Source organism: Daucus carota, chromosome 1 (genome assembly GCF_001625215.2).
Source record: "Daucus carota subsp. sativus chromosome 1, DH1 v3.0, whole genome shotgun sequence".
NCBI lineage: Eukaryota > Viridiplantae > Streptophyta > Magnoliopsida > Apiales > Apiaceae > Daucus > Daucus carota.
The window spans coordinates 34,266,370-34,287,196 of record NC_030381.2 but is presented as its reverse complement, the minus strand read 5'-3'; the positions used below and the strand labels follow the sequence as shown (position 1 = coordinate 34,287,196).

The 20,827-nt window shown below is 33.1% G+C and overlaps 1 protein-coding gene and 1 long non-coding RNA gene across 2 annotated transcripts; both read left to right on the top strand.

The window, feature by feature from the left end:
* The first annotated feature begins 12,294 nt into the window (after window positions 1-12,294).
* LOC108212357 (auxin-responsive protein IAA7) lies at window positions 12,295-14,703 on the top strand. The gene is made up of 5 exons (XM_017384084.2): window positions 12,295-12,631; window positions 13,003-13,253; window positions 14,047-14,182; window positions 14,282-14,343; window positions 14,446-14,703. The coding sequence occupies exons 1-5, from the start codon at window positions 12,423-12,425 to the stop codon at window positions 14,481-14,483; spliced, it is 696 nt and encodes a 231-aa protein (XP_017239573.1). The 5' UTR covers window positions 12,295-12,422; the 3' UTR covers window positions 14,484-14,703.
* A 1,574-nt stretch (window positions 14,704-16,277) lies between these two features.
* On the top strand, window positions 16,278-17,415 carry LOC135150864 (uncharacterized). Its single transcript, XR_010289295.1, has 2 exons — window positions 16,278-16,435; window positions 16,607-17,415. It is a non-coding gene; the product is annotated as an uncharacterized LOC135150864 (long non-coding RNA).
* Window positions 17,416-20,827: the final 3,412 nt, after the last annotated feature.

The following is a 20,827-nucleotide window of genomic DNA, read 5'->3' as shown; positions in this document are numbered from 1 at the left end:
ATTTTTCTAAATATTACAGTTTACGGGTTCCATATACTTGCATGTACTCCATATGGGGCGGGACATTGCATTCAGGATCTGGTTCCCAGCTGCCCCGCCCCATTAAAAAACTAAGAAGGAAATAGATATGTATAACAAGAGTAAGGATTTGTAATGATAATATCGACGTTGGACAAAGGCAAGCAAAGCTGTCAGGTAGCAGTAGCAGCGCCTTCAAGGCAAGTGCTCCTACATTAAGGGGACAAGAGCTAGACAAGCTCGACCACCCATATGCAACAACACTTCAGGCCTTGAAGGTCTTAGAGTGAAACCAAGGGTTTAAATTTTAAAGAGATGAAAGAATCTAGTTGCATTGCTTGTGAATTTAAGGGGTCCCCTTTGGTTTTGGGTATGGGCAGATCATGTACATGTGGGACTAGGTCTTCTGGCAGAATTTAAATTTATACAAATGAAAGTTCATGGTAGCTGCATTTGTTCTCAGAAAGAAAAGGTAATGAAAATAGGGAGAGCCAATTAGCCACATTTCCGCGATACATGTGCCTTGACACGTATCCAAAAATCGCTCTTAATCTTCATTGTCACTTCATATAAACATTCAAATTACCCGACAGATACAATCACATATTTCCAGTATGAGTAAAACTTTAAATTATCAATTATTATATGACCACTACTATATCAAGGTTGGATGTGACCATTACCAAGTAAAAGATGCCATTTCCACATAATATTATTGCTGGAAACATGCACCACGTATCATGTTTGTTTGAATGTTCACGTATTCACCACCTGGAATTTGTTATAGTAAGATATAAAGTTCTGATGCCCTCTGTTATGCACTACTGCAGCTGCAGCATGCTAATTTTGTAAACATCTTTCACTATTGTAATTTAATCCAGTCTGAATTCATAATTACAGTTAAAAGTTTAAGTGCATGAATTTGGAGGCTGCCGGCATTGTTCTCTACAACAAAAACAATCATGTTTTAAATAAAATCTACAATCTATAACTTCTAAACATTTTTCATCAATATCATGCATAACATGAATTATAGATATCATATAAAAATCCTATCTTATTTATCAAAATAAATCATACTATTTAAACAGATTGGCTCACCGGAGTCACTGATCTCTGCTATGCCCTTTTATGACCTCCCGTCTAACAGGCTCTGCAACCAGGTTGCTCGACAGATATCCACCATCTCTGCTTTAAATGATATAACTTATGATGACAAATAGATAATATTTGTATATGATATCTTATTGATGAACATGTTTTTCTGCTGTAGATTGTAGGAGAAGAGGTTTAGTTTGCCATAAGAAGAGTAAGTGTAGAGAAATTTAAGATGTATTTCAAGAACTGATAATTTTCAATGTTACAATAAGAGCATCTCCAACCATACAAAGCCTCTGGCTAAAAAATGAGTTGGCATTCCAAAATTAAAAAATATAACCAACGTCCTGATAAAATAGCACTCCAACCACGTGAACCTGTTGTCTATAATTTTAGCCAACCTCTTATGGATGACTAAATTTGTCGAACCTCTACAGGTCTGTAAGAAATCTGTAGGAAAATTGCACATCATTTATTACCATATTAAATTGATATATTCTATTTTAACAATCTAAAATATTAATAACATACTATTTTTAAATTATAACCGACCAATATAGCCAATACCAGTGAAGCAAAATGTATTACAGGTTCAGCAAATTTTACATAATATCTTACAGGTCCAATTTAGCCAACAATTATAGCCAACACCGTTGGAGATGCTCTAAGATCTCTTATATAGAGATCCCGGTTTTTTTTACAACCATACAATAGCCTTTCAATAATGTATTACAATAATGATACATGAATTATTTTCTGAGTGCAGTCTTTTCTATCTTTTTTAGATTCTTGCTGTCTTCACTTTCTTCAAAAGCTTCCAGATTTCCTGTCAACTCATATCTTCTCATATCTGCTTAAACTTTTCCTGCCACATTCTCTTATCCGCTACTGATTTTCTTGTTCCTTTGCCATATCTTTTGCTTCTGCACTGATTTTTTTTTTTTTTTTTTTTTTTTTTGAATTTGGAGGCTGCCGGCATTGTTCTCTACCTAATCACATGGAAATCATGTAAGTAAACTTTCTTGTTCTTGTTCTTGACATTTTATACTCAGAGCAGTTGTAGAACTCGATACATTGCTCAAATACATTTGATTCTCGAACTTGACAATCTTTCTTATTCCAGCATTATGAACTGTACCATAAGATGCATGAATGAATGCATAAAAAGCAGTTTAAATGTTAAAAACAGTCCAAAAAATTGATAGTTTTGATAGTACTTGTGTTGAAGCTCAAAAACTGGTCACTTAAGTTAACGACCATTTTAAACGCCAAATGGTTTGCACATGTACACGACTATCTGTGCTTGAAGCAGATCAAACCAACATAGAATTAGGGGTTAAATGGCGTTTTGGTCACTGAACTGACCTCTAACTTTCACTTGGGTCATCGTACTCAAAAAGCTGTCAGTCAACTGATTATACTGATAAAAAATTTCAAACAGGTCACTACCCGTTAGCAACGTTAAAACATGGACGGAAAGATGAATAAGCAGCTGATGTGGCTTGTTTTCAGCGATGTGGCAGTTTGAAACGTGGCAATCGGGTCATATGACCGTTGCACACTTGCACCCACCCATTTAAAACCAATACACCCGTTTCTTTTCTCCAGTCTCCATTCACCTTCATCTTTTATCTCCTTTGCATCTTTATCCTCAAAATTAGGGTTCATGTCTACATCCAAAAGTTCCTCAGCCTCAAACGCCTCTGTTAACAATTCATTGAACTCTCCGATTCCCATCTTCGCCATTTGATTCCTCACAGCAACTCTCCGATTCAACATTCACAACATCATTAGCTCCACCTCCTTTACTAACTTCGTCTTCAACATCGTTTGGTCGAGTAACACGAACCTCAATACCCGATCGAGTCCGCACCATGCTTGCAATTAGGGTTTAAATGAGTTAATTTGGGGTTAATTTGGGTGAGAGTGAAATGATATGAACTGGGGAGATCGGGGGTTTTATTCCTTCGGTCGGGTTATCAATTGGGTGGGTTTATTGCTTGGGTCGGGTCAGTAGTTGGGTGGTTTTAATAATGGACGGGTTAACCCGCTGATGTGGCACCACATGTGTTGCTATTTAACAGAAGTCCGTCTAAAGTCAAAGGAACTTAACGGCGGTGAAATTTTTATTGTGTTTGATGATCTATTTGAATATCTTTACTAGTAAAGTGACCTGACTGACAGCTTTTTGAGTACGATGACCCAAGTGAAAGTTAGAGGTCAGTTCAGTGACCAAAACGCCATTTAACCCATAGAATTAGATAAAATAAACAGTAAACTTTGTCATATCTTGTTCCTTAGTCTGAACCATCTCACCACTAGGGTCCCAAATATTATCAACATCAGGGTCCATCCAGGCTATGCGTGCGTTGGCTCTAAAATCAGCAAGCCAGATAAATATTTTGTTTTAAATTATTGCTCGACACCCAATTAGATGTGTAGGCTCCGACCCTGGCAACTCGATGGCAGAACATGTTAAGTGACCAGTTCATCTAAAACCTGAAGTTGTTAGAGAACAACTTTTTCCAGGGTCATTATATATTCTACAACACACTTTCAAGGTATTTAAGTTTCTTATAGTGTGATTACAGTATTACATTTAATGACAGTGTGGAATCAAATGAAATGATTCAAAGTGATTTAATATTTTGCGCTGCTGGAGTATGATAGGTATATACTGTACAGCATACATTAGAGTAATATGATACCTGTTTCTGTCTGTTCTTGGTAGTACAATTCTCTGTATTAATAACAGCATCTCTCTCTCGAGATTAAATACATATAAACTATGAGGGCATCTATAGTATAGTTCGACAAGTCTTGAAGCATGGGACATTATAATAATTGCGATAGCTCCATCTAATCTGTTTCATGATCACATTTCTGATACTAGTTCTTGATACTCGGAGATTTGTACCTCGGGTCTAGCTAGCCCAACTAAAACTTTCAAACTAGTTCTTAATACTCGGAGATTTGTACCTCAAGTCTAGCTAGCGCCACTAATAAAGCTTTCAAACTAGTTGTTGATACTCGGAGATTTGTACCTCAAGTCTAGCTAGCGCCTCTAAAAAAGTTCCAAGCTGGTTTCCTTTATAAATTTACTTAATTTGTGAACTTAGGAAAAGATAATTACGCTATATATTGCTGTGATACATGATATGAACCTTTATAAGAAAGACGAGATTAGAGAAGAAGGCGATGAAAACTGTCAGAAGGTTGTACTGAATTCTATCAGGACTAGTACTTTTACGGTTTTACCAACAGGAGAACTTGGTAATACACTGTCTTAATAAACACATTTTAGTTTACAAGATTGTTAGCAATTCATGATACCTGTGGCTGTGTTTGGACCAATCAAAGGTAATCAAACAGCAGAGCTTGATAGGTACAAGACACGAAACATTCAAAGTTCTGAGAAAAGCTGTGGTGAATGATCGAAGGCCGTGGGGACAATGAAAGGTATGAGAACTATATGTAGACGCAATGACAGTGCTACTCAATGAATCGACGGCTTGAGTACTATTAGATTTTTACGCAATGCTTGTGGTGCTTGAGCAGCGATCGTGCTTGAGTACTGCATATTCAAAAGTAAGAATCGACATGACCCCATTAGTGAAGTGGATGGTGATCAACAAGAGTTTCCTTTCACTTCTCTTGTTTCGTAAAACAAAGATTATGTAAAAGCTGCGGCACACATCAGTGTGATCGTATCCGTATAATTTTCTTGACATATTTCCTTTCCTAGCACGAATGTTGTGTAGTCATTTTCTGAGGGTGGATAAAAGTTTATTCCAGTTAGGTGCTGGTTTGGACATATGATAACGGTGATCTGAGGATCGACAGGAGCTAATGTGTGTGTGTGCACGCGCACAATTTTCCTAGGTTCCATCTCTGTTCACAATTTTGGAACAGAACAGAGTATAATACACCAGTAAAATCAGTCTGCTGCGTCATGGCTAAACACTGAACAGAGATTTAGCAAAAAAAAAACATTGAATAGAGAAGATGGCTCTGACCTACCATTTTGCAATTCAAAACGCTAGATCAGATCTAAACACGACATCTAGAAATCAAAACGTTGGATTATACGGCATTAATAAAGTGTATTTTGGATCATTTCTCCCAACTTTGTTGTTTTGGACATTAATTGCGGAAATTGTGAGATATGGGGCCTTTTCTCCGTGTAAAATCAGTCTGCCGTGTCATGGCTAAACAACGTTCAGTCACAAGATTCAAGGGATCATAACGCACATTTTTCGAGTGGCGACTGATGATATTGTCCCTTGACCACTCATTAATCATATATAATTTGTGAACACATGTCTGTGGAGACTGTCGAAGCTGGTATCATCAGAAGTGCAGGCCGTGTACTAATGGTGTTTATACTCAAACCCTTTTTCACCTCCGTTTATTATGGTATTGGTAGCTTTTGATTAAGCATTTGTTATTATTAGATGAAATCCAACAATTTATCATCTAAGCATGCATTGTTTAGTACAAATGCAACATAATCATCTTCCAAGGCCTTGACAGAAGATCACCGTCCAGCTAAAACTGTACGATCAATCGATCCAGCTCATTAAATCCAGTTGTCAGTATATATAATCATGGAACATAATCGTCCATATATAATGAAACACTGAGCACAGCAAGTGTAAATTATACTCAGTATGAGGAATCCGCCATTAGGTAAATTTTCTTTACCAAAATGCATGCATCATCTTCTTTCTTCTTTCGATCAAGAAACTTTATCATCTAACCGAAATAACAAATATATTAAACATCAAGCCCGCAATTTACTGTAAAGACGACGCGTTGATACTTTTAGATTAAAGGCGCCTTGATTGAAATCATAGTCGATAGGAAGTAGGGTCTGAAATTGAGCCCTCGAGACTCAGATACGAAGCTAGCTAAAAAAGATTCTAGTTTGTAAGATGAGACAGATAGTTACATGTAAAGGGTCCCAGACCAGCCTCATATATCATGACTCATGAGTAATACAGAACTGATAAACCAAAAGAGATAAAGAGGGATTATATATGTACTGTCTTGTGTACCACAATATTCTAAAGCACTCGCACAATTGGTTCTCTATCATGTGATATGTCATCCTGTGTGTAACATCTTGATTATAACAGAATTCTTATTTTTCTCTTGCTAAACTTTTAAAGGACGGATATTGCTCAAGTTATGAACAAATCCCAAATGCTGTGTACAGCGGAGAATTTCTGGATCCGTCACTGTGTACAGATGATTATCTTGCACGCAGATAAGCTTGTATATATTTACATTGTCACACCACATCACAGGTGAACTCAGCCGGCGCTGATGAGTAAAGATTATTAATGAGAGATGAGACAGTCTTTCGATTCAGAGATTCAGACACCATAGGTCATATCCTATGATCTATTATTGTCAAATGTGGATCGCTAGCTACTAGCTACCTGATTCAGAAATTCATGAGCTAGAGCTAGCTACTTGATTATACAGACCTTGTACCGGAAATTGCTAAGGGTCCCCTTATGGTCTAACGGACTGGAGGAGGCGAACGTGTTCGCGTTTATGTCCTGGCAATTGGCGCACATCAAGTACTCAACTCCCAAGCAGCTGCATGTTGCTGGTCTCGTCATTATTGGTCCGGTTTAGAAGTTAGAGTTTTGAACCGTATCAAATGTTTGACCACGCAAGTATAATGCGAGTGTTTGGTAGTCATCGGAATAAAATGGTTTTTCGAATTCAAAAAGCTAATTTTTAAATAGTTATTTAAAAGAGTTTTTGGATTAGAGGATTGACATGAGTCTAGTTCAAATATAAAAAACTAATCAAGTTATTATTTATTTAGAGCATCTCCAACATCAAAAACTTTTAACTAAAATTGTCTAGATACTATCTAGATAACATTTAGATGGCACTCATAGAGAATGTCTAAAAATTATACAACTCCAATCCTTCATCCCCTTAACAAAAATATAGTCAACCCCTATATTTGTCGAAAATTGAGCCCTTAGGTATAATTTTACACAAATATATATAATTATAAATAATCTCATTGGAGTATATACATGTCCTCCTAACAAAAAATTTACATAATTAATTTAGTCAATCATTATACATATTCTCCTCGGAGATGCTCTTACCAAACATTTGGACACTAACACAATCCAATAAGGAGGGTAGTGAAGTACAAATTTATAAGATCTAAATTAACATAAATAAACAAGGATTTGTCCCGTCCGAGTTTTAGTATTTTATTGAATTCTTCACTTTTGGTCAAAAAATTCAATCACATAGTTAAAAAAAAATCCTACTTCGATCACCTAGTCAAAATTAATTAATTCAATCTGCTAACCGGTAATTGGTGGAACAAATATGCAAGATTACATTGTATATGTGCCTGTATTCCAAATATTTGTACCAGCTCATTAGCACGGGACAGATTTGTATTTACATTATTCATAAATACATAATTAATTTTAGTTGTATATAAATCGTAGAGTTTGGCTCCTTAAAAACTAATTTTTTTGAAGTATTTGAAGATCATATTCAACCTCCTTAGATTAAAACTAGTGAATAAAGCCGCGCTTCGCGGCGGCATTATAAATTCGGTAAAAATTCTGATACGAATTAATATTATGATAGCATAAAAATTATTTTGAGTCATGTTCCGGTTAAACATATCACTGATAAAAAATATTATGATTAGTATAAAAATTTGTGATTAGTATAAAAATTTGTTTAAGTGGCCCTCTTATCAGACAAAATACTAATGAAAAATTAGTTTTAGTCGCCCTACCGTCAAATACAATACAAATAAAAAATTAATATAATTATGATAAAGTTAAAGATTATAATTGGATAAAAATTAATTTAAGTCATGGTCCCGTTTTAATAAAAAAAATACATTATAACTTAGGTAAAAAATTGTTTTAACCGTTTTCCCGTCAAACATAATACTAATAATTTTTTATTATTATTTAGATAAAAATTAATTTGGGCCGCCCTCCCCTCAAACACAATACTAATTAAGAATTATTTTTTATAAATTTTAACACGAATTAATATTATAATTGCATAAAAATTATTTTGAGTCATGTTCCCGTTAAACATATCATTAATAAAAAATATTATAATTAATATAAACATTTGTTTAAGACTTTAAGTGGCCCTCCTGTCAAACACAATACTAATAAAAAAAAATTTTAACCCGCTATCCCATCAAAGAAAATATTAATCAATAATTATTATAATTATGATAAAATTAAAAATAATAATATAGATAAAAATTAGTTTGAGCCGCTCTATTGTCAAACACAATACTAATAAGAAAACATTATAATATAGATATTAGTTTGAGTCGCCCTACCGTCAAACACAATATTAATAAAAAATTATAATAATTATGGTAAAGTTAAAGATTATAATTGGACAAAATTTATTTTAAGCTGTGAAATCGTTTTAATAAAAAAAATATTATAACTTAGATAAAAAATTATTTTAGCTTTTAGCTATTATTTTTCTTTAAGATTCCTATTGAAAATATATTTTATAGATTTTAGCTATTATAACTTTTGAAAATAAGAATTGTACTTTTTTAATAATTCATATATTAATATATAATTAACAATAAGAATTGTATTACCTTTATGATTCCTAAATAAGAAGAAGAATTGTATTACTTTTGGAACTCAATAGAAAAAGAATTGTATTATCTTTAGAATTCTTAAACATGAATTTTTGAATTATAATTATATTTTCCATCCGAAATTCAAGAAAAATCAGAAGACTGAATCGAACAATTCTAGAGACGCATGCATCCTCCTTTATATATATATATGATATATATATGACAAGAATGGACGGTAGATTACTCCGTAGATACGAAGGACATGTGAATAATATTTTTAAATTAAAAATAATTAGATAATTACACTATATATTGTATTCTAGCAATCGTATACATACAAAACACAACCCCTTTTACACATTAAATTGACAATTACAAGTCAACTGTCTTTCTAAAATCTCTCCCATAAATTAAATTAAAAAGCTTCAGAGTTAAATACAGTGTTGAAGAATAAGCGCAGAACTACAAGAGAAGGGCTTCAAGAACTGTCCACAACTTGCATGATATTGGTTGGAGAACAACAATGAGTTTAAGTTTGTTTAAAGACCCTCCTATTTTTATTCTCAAATGGTCGAAAATGTGACCAAAATGTTATTTTCGAAGTGGGAGCATAAAATCATATCCTTTCGGTGCTATTTAAAAATGTTTTTTCTCAACATATCCTGAGCCCTTGCTATGAACTACAAGAGAATGAATCCCAATAAAGCTTAATTGTTGTATGTATCGTAAGTAAGGATAATTTTTACTTTGTACATAAAAAGATGATATCTTGGATTTGGTTGCTGTTACCGAACATACTTATTCCATTCCAATTTAAAAAAATATTTGCGTATTTTACGCATATGAAATAATATTAAATAATTAAATTACTTGTAATTTTTTCATATATTTGCCAATATTTATTTTATTAACTTAAAAAAATATTATTTTGGAAATAACAAATAAATAAATAATTTTAAAAGATTCCCTGTAACTAGATTTGAAAGAAGTAAATGATAAACTAATTTGAGAGAATATTTTTTTGTAAACAGAGCATCTAAATTGAGATGACAGTAGCATGATGTATAGAAGATTATGAATAAAACAGGATCCACAAATTCCGAAAGATAAAGTTTATACATTCTTTTTAGGTTGTGGATACTATTATATATATGTAAAGGTTTGGTGTGTGTGGGCTTGTTTACGGATACACTAATATCTGTGGAGCATTTTCAATAGTATTGGTTATAATTGTTCGTTAAATTGAACATGTAAAAAATTATATAAATTTGTTGTAGCCGCAAGATATTTGTGTTTATGATGATATTGGCTATATCGGTTAACTATGATTTAAAATTAATAGGTTATTATTATTTTAAATTGTTAAAATAGAATATATCACTTTAATTCTTACTACAGATTATTTGGAGGACCGTAGGTAATCATCCATAATATTATAGATAAGGTGTGAGGATGTTTGGAATATGATATTTTCAAGGCGCAGAGATTATTAAGTATCTCAATGTCTATATAAATGAAATCTTTCTCAGGAACTTTTGAGAACTCTGATAAATTTTTAAATCCCGTTTTCTACGAATATTTACTGAACACCTTTTACTTAAGGTTCGTATAGTTTAATTTTTATCATATATAAATTTGGATTCGGTATCATTTATGTGAATATAATTAATATTAAGGTCAGACTGAATCGAATATGATCCCTGACGTAACTTGAAAATATGATCATGTAGGATTAACAAAAAGTATAAAACCACCATCCATCAAATAATGACCACAATAGTACTATTGTTCATACGACATGAAATGCAAGTATCTACTCTTCAGTCTTCACTACTATTCCACGCAGAACTCATCTCATATGTCTTTTTAATCTACCTACAAATTGACATCTCATCCTATATTAAGATTTTAACTCATCTCATATGTCTTTTTCCTTTGGAACAACAGTTGTCTTATATGTATGTCCTTAATGTCCTAACAGCAGATAACTCACTGTAATTTTACATGCTTTGACTATTTCTTAATATGATTCAGATTTCGGATTTTGACTATCATAGAGTGAATCATCATATATAATAATAAGTGATCACTAAAATTTAAGGTGGAGACGGTTTGGGAATAATAAAATAGGGAGCCTGTTGGATTAAATTAATGATGAAATAAGAGAGGTAGGGAAGGAGACTTAGCTCGGCTGCATTATGACAATGTTAAAAGCACCAAATAATCAGTGTATCTTGCATTCATTCACTCATGTGTCCATATGCAAAGTCGGAAGCTTTCGGAGCTTCCCGGAAGAATCTTATACATTTCTTTATCTTTGGGTTTATATTTATTCTACTTGTACGACTTAAATTCAATTCGGCTTGTATAATGTATATAGCAAATGGCATGGTCATACTTGCAGTATTCTGTTCCCTCCAACATCCTACCGACCCCCTGGTTTAGAGGGATCGCATGAGAGTCATAAGGTGAGCAGTTTGGGAAACTAGAACATATTCACATTCATATTACATCTAGGGGTTCAGAATATTCAGAATACACGAATCGTATGATAATATCACACATTTAAATAGAAAAGGTGACGAACGTGAAAAATTTTAAGATAGAAATTATTTTTTCGTTGAATGATACTTGAGCACCTCTTTATATACATTAAAAACTTAGGATGGGTGCATAATATTTTTTTTTCCGCTGAACGTATGTTACTAACATTATGTCACGGACCCTGGACCAATAAGAAAGCGGAAATGAGGCAATAACGAATGTGTCCATAGTTTGAGCTATTTATAACGATCAAAAATACGAAGATTAATGAAAAAGTGACCAAAATGGTCCGTTCTTCTCCAGCAAAATTTACAAAAACATGACGACTATGAAAAAGTGATCAAAATGGTCTGTTCTTCTCTCTGCGAAATTTACATAATTAGTGACGATGAAAACAGCATAATATGTAACTTGCGGATATAGGTTGAGCTTGAAGCTCTTAAGCCTATGTTCACGGTCACGGTAATGGCTGTTTTATTTCTTCTGCAAATTAATAAATTAACATAAAAGGATTATAATTCGATCCTTGAACATGACTGGCCATGTTTCAACATGTAATAATTAAATAATTATTCTGTGCAGATTATTTAGATGGAGTATTGGTTAGGAGCAGTATTAATGATAATCGTTACTTTATTGGACCACAAGTCCATTAATTTCATCTCATTATGCCATTCGATTCCCCACGTCTAGTTTTTTTTCATAGTTGCTAAATACACTTCAAATTTACTTTCCTGTTTCCCTGCGTTTTTATTAATAAATTCATCCACTAGCTAAATAAAAGAGGCTGCACATAGTTTGTGCTATTTATGCTAGTAATGCAACTAGCTTTCGCCAAATTATAAAGGCAATAATATATTGTAGCCAGTAACATGGGGTTTCATCTTCTGGGATCAAGGGACCAAGTACCTCCACGTGTCAACATTATGGGCGTTGGAACTTGATTGCAGAATGCAACCATTGGTATATATGCCTATCATACTCTATACATTGCTCCCCCGTTTGTCCCCTCTCTCCCTCTCTCTCTCTCAATCTCTCTCTTAATCTCTCTCTCTTTTTATTTACATATCTTTGGAAGGAAAGGAAAGAAAGGAAGTTATCAGGATATAATTAGTGATTTTGGAGGCAAGAAAGAGTGATGTTGAAGACAGAGCTGTGCCTTGGCTTGCCTGGAGGATGTGAAGCTGGAGAGATTATCAAGACAACTGGAAAGAGAGGATTTTCTGAGACTGTTGAGCTCAAACTCAACCTTCAATCTGATGCTTCACCTCAAGATCTCAAACATGACAAGCCCAAGAACTCAACTATGGAGAAGAATAAAGATCAAGTGATTAAGCCTCCAGCCAAGTATGTAGTTATATTATATTGTTTCCAAACTTAACATATACATATCACGCACAAATATACCACCATGCATGCTCATCTATTTCAAATAGCTAAACGAATTTTCTAGTGCGTTTATGAGCACTAAAAATCATTTTTTAGTCAGATGATGGATTTTTATTGGTTCTCACTTCATTAATAATGATGATCTCTCTATGCATAAATATCTACGTCAATTAAAATCTTACATCTAAGTAAAAAGTACCAGTAGTTGTTAATGTGTGAGCGCATACTAGAAAGACCCATATTTAAAATAATCTGGCCCCTCGGTTCCGTCACTGCTTGATGGTACAAGTGAATTTCGTTTTTTGATATGTTCGACTAAATATCTTCAGGGCACAAGTGGTAGGTTGGCCACCGGTGAGATCTTACCGGAAAAATGTGATGGCGGTACAGAAGAGCACAACTGAAGAAAAGAGTCCTGAGACGAAGGTGGCGTCGGCCGGAAGTATTAGCACAGGAGCTGCATTTGTGAAGGTTTCCATGGATGGCGCGCCTTATCTTCGCAAGGTGGACTTGAAGGTGTACAAGAGCTACCAAGAACTCTCTGATGCACTGGCCAAAATGTTCAGTTCCTTTACCATGAGTGAGTCTTTCTTATTTGCTACTATTTACTTGTATTCCATGTCATTTTCAGTGATAAATTTTTTATTATTACACACTCTTAGTAATTTTAATAAAATACTCAGTATCACAGGATTATAATTCTACTATTCTAGTACTATTATCTTATGTCCTTCAAATTTTACAGCATTATTATCACATAAATCTCTATTTTGATCATCTCTCGAGTTTATTCACATAAAACTTAATATCTAGCTAAAAAATATAGGGTATCCTAAGAAGTGTGATCAAATATTTTTTCTAAATCTAGTTAATAAAATATGATTGATTCCACTCATATTAATAATAATGTGATTCCATGTATGCACATAAATTATTTGATTAAAATTAACTATATGTGAAAAAAATTTGTAAACAAAATTTGTAATACGCAGCATTTTCGAAGATTAATCATAATCTCTTGAAACAATTAAACATGGACCTCCTGTCATAACTGGGCATCGTAATATTCCACAAACAGCATCTAGCTGATTTGGATAATCTCATTAATATTCGTATGCTATAGGTATCTATATTTTTGTTAGCACTTCATTTCTTTTGTCATTTTTTGTCTGACTGCATCCAAAAGGGAACAGCATTTTACATATCTTATGGGCTGTGGATCTTAGGATGAATACAAAAGGCTTATTGGTTGAACACTAGCAGTACCCATTCAGCATAAAAATAGTAATCAATAACTAACACTATAATTAAGTTTTAATCATGTAATTAGTTAAAAACTCATACTGTATACTTAAGTCTACATTGCAATTCAGGTAATTACGGATCACAAGGAATGATCGATTTCATGAATGAGAGCAGAGTTATGGATCTCCTCAACAGCTCTGAGTATGTGCCTAGCTATGAAGACAAGGATGGCGACTGGATGCTTGTCGGCGATGTCCCTTGGGAGTAAGTACCGTTTATTAATTTACTCACATTGTTCTTGATCAAAGCCCTCGTTAATTCCTTTGATTATAACTAATCAATCATATGTAATTATGCATGTAGGATGTTTGTTGATTCATGCAAGCGTCTGCGTATAATGAAAGGATCAGAAGCAATCGTACTTGGTATGTTCCTAATATCCTCATTCCATTACACTTTGCATTTGTGTATACAGTGGTCTTCGCAGAACTCAACCTTATACGGACTAATTTATGAATATTTCATAGCACCAAGAGCCATGGAGAAATGCAAGAGAAGGTGCTGAAAAACAAAGCAATTAAGCAAGCCAAAAGTGACCTGCTTTGAAGTTGATTAATATTATTGATGAAGCAAGTAGCAAACATGGATCTATAAAGCAGGATTGTTGTTTGAATGTGTCTGTTATTTCAAGTTTGACAGTATATACATATATTATTATAAAGTTTGGGACATTTTTAATGGACAAGAAGCAATAAACTTTCCAATTGTCTGCCTTGTTTATTAGTTATTACTAATGGCTTGCTGTAGCTGAATAATCCACCATCTTTGTTGTTGTTTGGTCATTATGTCCTCTCTGTCATAGTTGTTGCCTTAAGTTTTTCATTCTTAATAAGTGTGTTTCTTTTACAAGATTCTCCATATCATGTATTTGATTTGATTATTAATTAATTAATTAATTTGTATTTAATTGATTTGTTAATGGAAAGCTAGTGAATGAGGGAGCAAAGCCATGTGAATGTTGATGGGCAGGGATGGCAAAATAAACCGATCCGACGGATATCCGATCCGAAACCCGAATTTTTGGATAATCCGAACCCGATTTTTTGGATTTGGATTTGGATTTGGATTTGATTTTTGTACCCGAAAATTTTTGGATTTGGATTTGGATATAGCTATATCCGATCCGATATCCGATCCGAAATCCGATATCCGATCCAAATCCGATCCGAACCCGAAACCCGAAAAATACCCGGTATCCGAAACCCGATCCGAACCCGATCCAAACCCGAAACCCGCAAAAACCCGAAAAAGCCCGGATATAGACATAGATATGTATTGAAGTGTTAGAGTACGAAATTGGATAAAATAAAATCTAGTTATTCAAAATTTAATTTTTTTACTTTACAATATTTGTAAATATTTGACAACCTAAAAATTATATTTTACAACATAATCTTCTAATCAAAACATAGAATAATTATTTATTTATTTATATGAATTAGAGTGCACTATATTCCGCAATATAACTAATAAACAAAACAAGAACCTTCATACTTGTTAAAATTGAAAGATATTATTGATTAACTGATAATTACATTCAATACAACTTATATATTTTTGATTAAACTAGAAAAAATAAATCGTACCCCAATACTCCGGTATGTTACTGTACTCTATAAAACTTAACCAATAAGGCAATATAAAACTTAACCAATAAGGCAATAACCATATATACGTGTTTTTTTTTTATATATCATATATTCATATGAAATGTTGTTGATTAGATTCAAATTACAAACCATGAAATTTTGTATATGTTCTTAGTATAGTAATACACATGTCCAACTTATAATAATATCAGTGGGACTCGAATTAATTTGTATAATTGTACTAGTTTAAAACTAATGTTCGATTATTATAATTTATACTAGTTTAAAACTCGTATTATGAACTGTCTCCATTAATATTTATTATTATTTTTATTATTATACAAATATTTAATTTATTATAATACAAATATTATATTATAGAATAATTATTATCATACTCCCTCCGTCTCATAATTCTTGGCTTGTTTGACTTTTTATGATCAAATTGACCGAATTTTGACTACAAATTACATGTATTTCTCTTGTAATTTTAATTGTGATATAACAAGCCAGAAATTATGAGACATAAAGAGTATTATTATTATTATTATTATTATTATTATTATTATTATACAAATATTTAATTTATCATGTTATTATTAATTTATAATTTATGAATTATATATTTTTATCTTTTTTATTTTAATAACCTAAAAAGTAAAAACTAACCAATAATCCAAATAGTCCCAAATGGGCCAAATCCACACAGGAGCTCGTTATTCGCTAGTCGCTACGTTGCCTCTTTCAAAATCAAAACTAGGGTTAGAGGCTTAGAGCTGCGGCGCCCCCAAACCCCATTATCACACCAAGAATCCAAGATCTGGAGTATCACCGAGAATCACCGAATCAGAATTAAATCTATTTGCTGGTAAGTTTCTATCTTCGGTAAATTTTATGTATAATCAGTTGATTCGTTTGTAATGAAAACCTAGTATATGCGATTTAAATTCAATCAATCATATAAAACCTAGAATAGCATTATTATTCTTCCCTATTTGATTGTTTCGGTTGATTAATACTTGCTATATACTGTACGCAGTCATGTCGACTTCACAATCGGCTCCTAACTCTCAGACGGCTCCTAATTCTCAGTCCATTCCAGAACAACAATCTGAACCATCTTCAACACTGGAGCTACAATCAAATTATTAATTTAATTTTGTTTTTTCGGATTTTCGGGTATCGGATTTCGGGTTTCGGGTTTTGGTTATCGGATTTCAGTTATATCCAAATCAAATCCAAATAAAATCGGGTTTCGGGTATACCCGAATCCGATCCGAAATCCGTTGGATCGGATTTGGATATCAGTTTTCGGGTAATTTTCGGGTTCGGATCGGGTTCGGGTACAGTATAAAATTTCGGGTTTGGATATGGATATAGTCATATCCGATCCAATCCGACCCGATTGCCATCCCTATTGATGGGTGTATTCATTCATCACCATATATTTATGGACACAGAATCTGTGTACATATGTACAGATATACAGGTATTATTTAATGGTGGTGACAGATGAATGTAGCTAAGAGGTTCTTGAATAAAGAGAATTAATGGGGTTTGGAATTGTTTAGTGGGTGAAGAGTGGTCAGAAGCACATGCATGTCGATCCCCATATGCTTGTGTTGGGTAGGACTTGAGACTAGTTGGGAGTAGAAACATTATATTATGAGACAGATGATTCACAATCTCACATGCTCATTCATCTTTTTTGAAACAGCACTGGCTCCATCTCCAGCACCCAGTGACACATTTATGAAATATGTAGGTCATGTATATGCAAAATCTACAGCTCTTCTTTTTAATTTTAGAACAGTGATTTAAGAATTTATGAAATATGTAGGTCATGTATATGCAAAATCTACAGCTCTTCTTTTTAATTTTAGAACAGTGATTTAAGAAAAATTGACTTAAAGTTGAGAATATATATTTGTGCACTAAAATAGTGATTTGGAATATTTTTTTTAAATAGAAAATCAATTCAACAATAAAAAAGCATACGACATCTACAAAAATCATCGTGTCAAGCATACATAAAACCGAAACAATCGCTGATTAATTTATTCTTCCTGGAATCACGCGATTTGTTGAAGATGAGATATTTATAAGTACTCTTTTCCAGCATTTTCAATACTGTATCTCCATATCCTACAGATGAAATACAACACTTTAAAATGTTCAGCAGTTAGTGTACTACCGTCAAATAAAGCGTAACGGCATTATATTAAATTGTAATTAACATGGTTAATCAGTTTCTCATCAGCTTATATATACTATATTTTAAAATTTTATTATCTCTCTTTTACTATTTTTTTTAATTATTCATTAAATTATTTATGAGATATTCACCCTCATCTCCTTCCTTCACCATCTTCCTCACTCAGCTTCACCTTCAATGACCGCCGCCGGTGGCCACCATCGTCCAGTCAAATACCGGCGACACCCAATGCTTGCATAACCACCATGGCTGGACTCGTAGAGGCCCGATCTGTACATCCGCCAAGACGGATTTAATAAACTCGGCCTCTACCCCATTTTCCGGCCAAAATCTGGCGACCTCCACCCTCACTTCTCTCTTTCTTCTCCTTCGTTCATCGCTTCCTTCTCTCTAGTTTCTCTCCATCCTCGCCTCTCCCTCTCTCCAGTTCTCACCGTCTCTCTCCCTCGCTGCCTACACACAAAAACAATACACTATTCAATTTACACAGCCCCCAGGAAAAACCTTTCCTCTCCATACTTGCTCCGGCGCCACTGCAACAGCAGCGAAATCACCTCCGCCGCCGGACATCACAGCCGTGACGGCGTTTCGCTACTCCGGCCACCTCCTGTTGTCAACACCCTACGACCCCAACTCACTTCCCCCATTCAATCCATCAGAAATTAAGCAACTTCCCAAACTCCTAAATTATGTTGTTTGCGGCCATTTTAGAAGAAAAGTGGGGTTAGGGTTCAGGGGCGGACCTATATGGTCACCGCCGGGTGCCGGGGAACTCACTTGATTCCGGCTTTAAGCATGTATAAAGAGTGGTTTTAAGCAAAAAATTCACATAATACTATAGAAGAACCCACTCAAATTTTTCTAGGAACCCGCCTCATAGAAATTGTAATCAAATGTCTTCTAAATAGGCAGAAATAAAAATAAAAAATGCTTTTAAGAAGTCAAAGTTACGGATAAAATTTAATAAATAATTTTCAAAAGATAAAAACACCTAGAAAAAATTTCTAAAACACAATACATTTTTCATATATTAAATTTCATGCTTTTTTTTATCATTATCATATTTATTTTTTATTTTAATATTTATATAAGGAACCCACTAACAAATATTTCTGGGTCCGCCACTGTCAGGGTTTGTATGTTGGGAGAGGAGTGTAGAAATGTTCTGGGTAGAGAAAGCCTTTAAAGAAGATAAAAGAGCCGTTGAAATAATAATTTTCGTAGCTACCCTAATTAATCTCACGGCGTCAGTGTTAATCTGACGGTGGTACACTCACTCCATAAAATTCGAAAGTACAATACCACAGGTGTGGGATTTGAAACTACAATATTGCAAATGCTGTATAGGCCAAAGTACAAGTACACATAGTGCACTTTTCTCTAATTGCAATTACTTAACACTTTTATCACTAAATCAAAAATCACTCTCACAAACAAAGGAGAGAAATAATCAAAACTCTCACCAAGGAGAGAAATAACCTATCTCTCACCAAGGAGAGGCTAAACCAAACTAATTATAATAAAGATAAATAAACCTTAGAACTGTAGCGAAATCATAGAAACAATAGAATTCGGATTGAAGATCCACAGACTTGAAACAGAGAAGAAAGTATTCAATTGGGATTGTTTTAAATCCACTAAATATTGGGGCATTCAATTCGGATTTTAAATTATGCTACAAAATCTGGTGGTATTCAATCAGGATTGTAAATGATGCTTTAAGATCTGATGGTATTGAATTGAGATTGTTTAAAATCCATTAATATCTGATGATATTCAAATGTTGATGGATTTTGTGGGATTTCTCAATATATTTTAAGTTTTTGAAAACCCCATCAAAATTCATGAGATTTGAAGCATTGTGCTTAAATTCTAAAGAATCTATATCAACTTTACGACATTTTATCAAAAATCCGCACAAAATTAAAATCACATACAATCTATTAAAATTTATAGATAAAAAAATCCATAGATAAAAAAATCTATTAAATTTCCAATCGAATACACCCTCTTAGAATGATCATTTATTTGTTGATTGATATAAATTAATAATCTAAATTTAAATATGTAAATCCAGTTGTATCATTTCAACCTCATTCCATGACGTGAACGACGCATTATAGATTTGTATTTCTCCAACCTTAAGATTTCGTTATAATATCACCTCTCAAGCTATGCTATACTAAAATTTTATGATAATATCACCTTTTGACCAAATCTCGCGTGAAACCATTATATTAAAATTTCATAACGATAGACAACAAAATTCACAGCTGAAAACAAATCTACACAAGAACATCAGGGTCACATAATGATAGATAAAAATCTCCTTTATCTTTTATTATAATACCTGAGTCCACCACATTATCAGTTAACTAATCAGATTAAAAGAATTATTTTAGTAGCAATCAGAAATCATTCTTAAATTTTAGACCAATTATATTCATTCTCCAACTTTTTTTACCACCGTATGCAGTTAACCAATCAGAAAATATAAATTATTTCAGAAACAATGTCCACCAATCAGAAAATATAAATTATTTCAGAAACAATGTCATTCCTAAAATTTAGACCAATCAGATTTATTCTCTAACTTTTCATCTACCACTGGTTAACCAATCACAAAATAAGAATTATTTTAGACCCAATCAGAAGTCATTCTTCATATATACAATAGAAAAAAAATTCATATATAAATTTACATAACTGTTGACAATAATATAATTTTATATGTACATTTTTAATCCTCTTATTAGTTTTCAATATTTCATATTATAAAAATAAATTAATTTAGATCAACATCAGTGCAAATTGAGGAATTAGTTTTATATAAAACTTAGATAATTCATTTTGGTCCGAAACCGGGAGCAGAATTGCATTCCATGATCTCTAAACGATAGTCGATCCTCATATAATATTTGATTGAAAAAAAATTATGGTTATTTCATTTCATATAACACGAGAGTGTTGATCAGAGTATTTAAGAAATAATATTATTTTCTTAAAAAAATTATACCTATATTATATAATAAAATTATATAAATA

Coding starts and splice junctions, on each gene's coding strand:
- LOC108212357 (XM_017384084.2), top strand. CDS start 12,423: ATGTTGAAGACAGAGCTGTGCCTTGGCTTGCCTGGAGGATGTGAAGCT. Junction 13,254..14,046: donor GTTCAGTTCCTTTACCATGA/GTGAGTCTTTCT, acceptor ATTGCAATTCAG/GTAATTACGGATCACAAGGA. Junction 14,183..14,281: donor GTCGGCGATGTCCCTTGGGA/GTAAGTACCGTT, acceptor TTATGCATGTAG/GATGTTTGTTGATTCATGCA.